Source organism: Gaeumannomyces tritici (assembly GCF_000145635.1).
Source record: "Gaeumannomyces tritici R3-111a-1 unplaced genomic scaffold supercont2.143, whole genome shotgun sequence".
In the NCBI taxonomy this organism is placed as follows: domain Eukaryota; kingdom Fungi; phylum Ascomycota; class Sordariomycetes; order Magnaporthales; family Magnaporthaceae; genus Gaeumannomyces; species Gaeumannomyces tritici.
The window spans coordinates 4,916-7,711 of record NW_008804687.1 but is presented as its reverse complement, the minus strand read 5'-3'; the positions used below and the strand labels follow the sequence as shown (position 1 = coordinate 7,711).

The 2,796-nt window shown below is 36.9% G+C and overlaps 1 protein-coding gene across 1 annotated transcript; it reads right to left on the bottom strand.

Annotated features, from left to right (window-relative positions):
* Positions 1–855: 855 nt before the first annotated feature.
* Positions 856–1,542, bottom strand: GGTG_14118 (hypothetical protein; the record flags this gene model as incomplete). The annotated part of the gene is made up of 2 exons (XM_009232046.1): positions 856–1,235; positions 1,362–1,542. Coding segments are annotated over 2 exons (561 nt in total), but the record flags the coding sequence as incomplete, so codon positions are not given.
* Positions 1,543–2,796: the final 1,254 nt, after the last annotated feature.

Here is a 2,796-nt window from a genome sequence, read left to right as displayed (position 1 = left end):
CGCCAACAAAAATTGTTCCTTTTCTAACCTCCCCTTCCTTCGTGCCCTTTTGGGCACCCGGGGTCGGTCTTTTAAATCCTTCGCGTTCCAAGCGCTTTCGTACAATTTAAGCTTTACTTTATTTTTTAATTTCGCTATTATGCTTTGGCCGCAATACCGGTAGCTTGCCGGCATATTCCCGGGGGGTCCGTGCCCGGCTAGCTGCTAGCGCCCCTTTTTTCCTTTTTGCCGGGCGGTTTTGCCCGTGCATTTAACGCTTTCCGCTTTTTGCCGGGCGGTTTTGCCCGCGCTTTTAATATATTGCCCTTTCCCGATACGGCTTGTCCTAAGCCGTTTGTACCGCGCGTGCAACCCCGTAAGTAACCGGTAATTTATAATATTTCGCTAAACCGCCCCAATGCCCAGCAATGCTTAAGGAAACCGGTTATAAAATTTTGTAGCATTTGGAAAAGTGGGTCCGTACCGGTATATAAAAAGCTTTTTTTCCCGTTTAAAGTTACGAACCCTTTTTTTTCCTTTTTGTGCATTTAATAACCATTCCAATAATTTTAACGATCGTAACCGTAAATAATCGGTGTTTGGCCGTTCTTTTTGGATATTTGGATTTAACCGGTAGCTATAAATGTTATTTTTCGTACCCAATTACGTAAAGAAAGTGGTGTTTTTTTGGGTATCCGTTTCGGGTTTTTCGGTTTTAACCGGCCCGTTAGCCCTTTTTAGCAACCTTTTAATATTTTTTTAACTATCGTGGTTTAGTTAAATTTGGATTCGGTTTCGCCGAAGCTTTTAATCCTTTAAATTTTTAACGATCGCTTTACCGGTAACCTTTCGGTAAGCTTTTTAAATATTGCGGGTTTATCGGGCCCTTTTGCGCTTGTAACTTTTTAAAATTTTTGCAAACGTTTTGCCGGTAACCCCCCGGCGGGCTTTAACCGCCGCGGCAAAAAGATTTTCGCCGAAAAAAAGCGTAAAGCGCGCAACGAACGCCGCCGCAACGCTTTCAATTCCAATAAATTTGCCCCCAAAACGGATATTGCCTTTTTTTCGCTTTATATAAATATCCGTAACGCGCTTTTGTTGCGGGAAGTTATCGATTTCCAATAAAGCGATAATTGGAATTTTATTTATTTGCCCCTTTTTAAAAACAATTATACGGAGCGTACGGTATTTTATAGCCGTTGTTTTGGTTGTTAAGCATATTAAAATTATGCCGTTAACCCCCGTATGCCGATATGCTTCGATAATTGTACGGGGTCCTTTAAATATATTTATTGCAAAAACGTAGTTAGCAATAAAGCTTGCGTTAAGCTTTTCGAATGGTTTTGGGAAATGGCCCAAAACCTTTACAAAATTTTAAATACCGTTTACAAGCGATTGCCCAAAGCAATACCGAAGCTTTTTAAAAAGCTTACCAAAGCTTAATTTCGCGCTCGCAAGGTTATTTAAAAAGCTAAATCCTTTTATACCATATCGGCCAAGCAATTTGCGCGCTATAAACGTTAAACCGTTATTTAAAAGCGCATCCAGCGCAAAATTGCTAGCGTTGCAATATTAAAAATTATTTAAAACATTTTCCAACAATTTTACGCTATCGCCGTTTAAACGAAAAGGCAAGCTTAAGCTTTAATTAATATCGGTAACTTTTTTAATAAAGTAAAAGCGTTTTTTAAACGTTTCGAAAAAAGTATGGTTATTTTTTTTGGTAGCATTGCCGTTAGCTTTGTTACGATTGCGGCGCATTTAAATACCTAAGCTTACAGCCGCGCGGCTTCCCGTAAAGGTACGGCGTCCGTATTGGCGCCGGGAGGTACCGCCTTTAGCGCTAACGATTTTGGCGGCAACGATTATGGCGCTAGCAAAAAGGACGTGGTTTCCGGAAATTTTGGTTTTTTTGGATACGGCATTTAATCGATTTTTTTTACATGTTTTTTTAATTAATTATTAATATCCCTTTTTTAAAAAGTAATTAATTTTAAATCTTTTTCGTTAATTTATTACAATTAAAATTATAATTTCTTTTCGTTATATTGCCTTTGCAATATTGCAAAATTCTAATATTTTTAATTACTAATTGGGTTTTAATACTTTAATAAATAATTTTAAAATGCTTTTTTTTCGCCCCCTAATGGGTTTAAATACCGCCGATATGCATTTGCCGCTACCCGAACGCTTAGGCCCGTCCGCCGTATTATTCGGAAATTTTTTTACCTTTTTTCCGAGCAAGCAATGGTATTTTTTACCACGACGTACGTTTAAAATGCGGTAATTGCTTTAGCGTATTGCGTTAAGCATGCTTTTTACGGGCTTTTCGAAATGTGCTACACTTTGTATATCCTTTGGAATTTAAATGTATTGCACCATTAATTTAAAGCGTTTCCCGTATTATACCGTCCTTATTTAATTTTTTGTTTATAAAGTACGATATTTTACGGTTATTACAAACCGCTTACGGGTTTTTTTACGTTTTTCCCCGGTGGTTAGCCGGTTCGGCACGTTAAAACATTTTTTTGGGCCATTTTTTTAGCTTTTGTTATTCCTTTTTTGTAATACCCCCGTTTTTTCCGGGTATTTACCCGTTAAGGTCCGGTATTTTCTTTATTTTATAAGCTCGCTTCCAATAAATTTGCTTTATACGTTTAAACAATTTTTTTCGTAATATCCTTTTTTAAAATTTATAAATTTTCCGATTCGTCGTAATTTATTTATTTAACCAAATATTTTCGTTTTTGCAAAAGCCCTTTGTATTTTAGCAAAGCCTTTATTTTAAAGCGATTTTTTTTTTTTTTGATTTTTGGT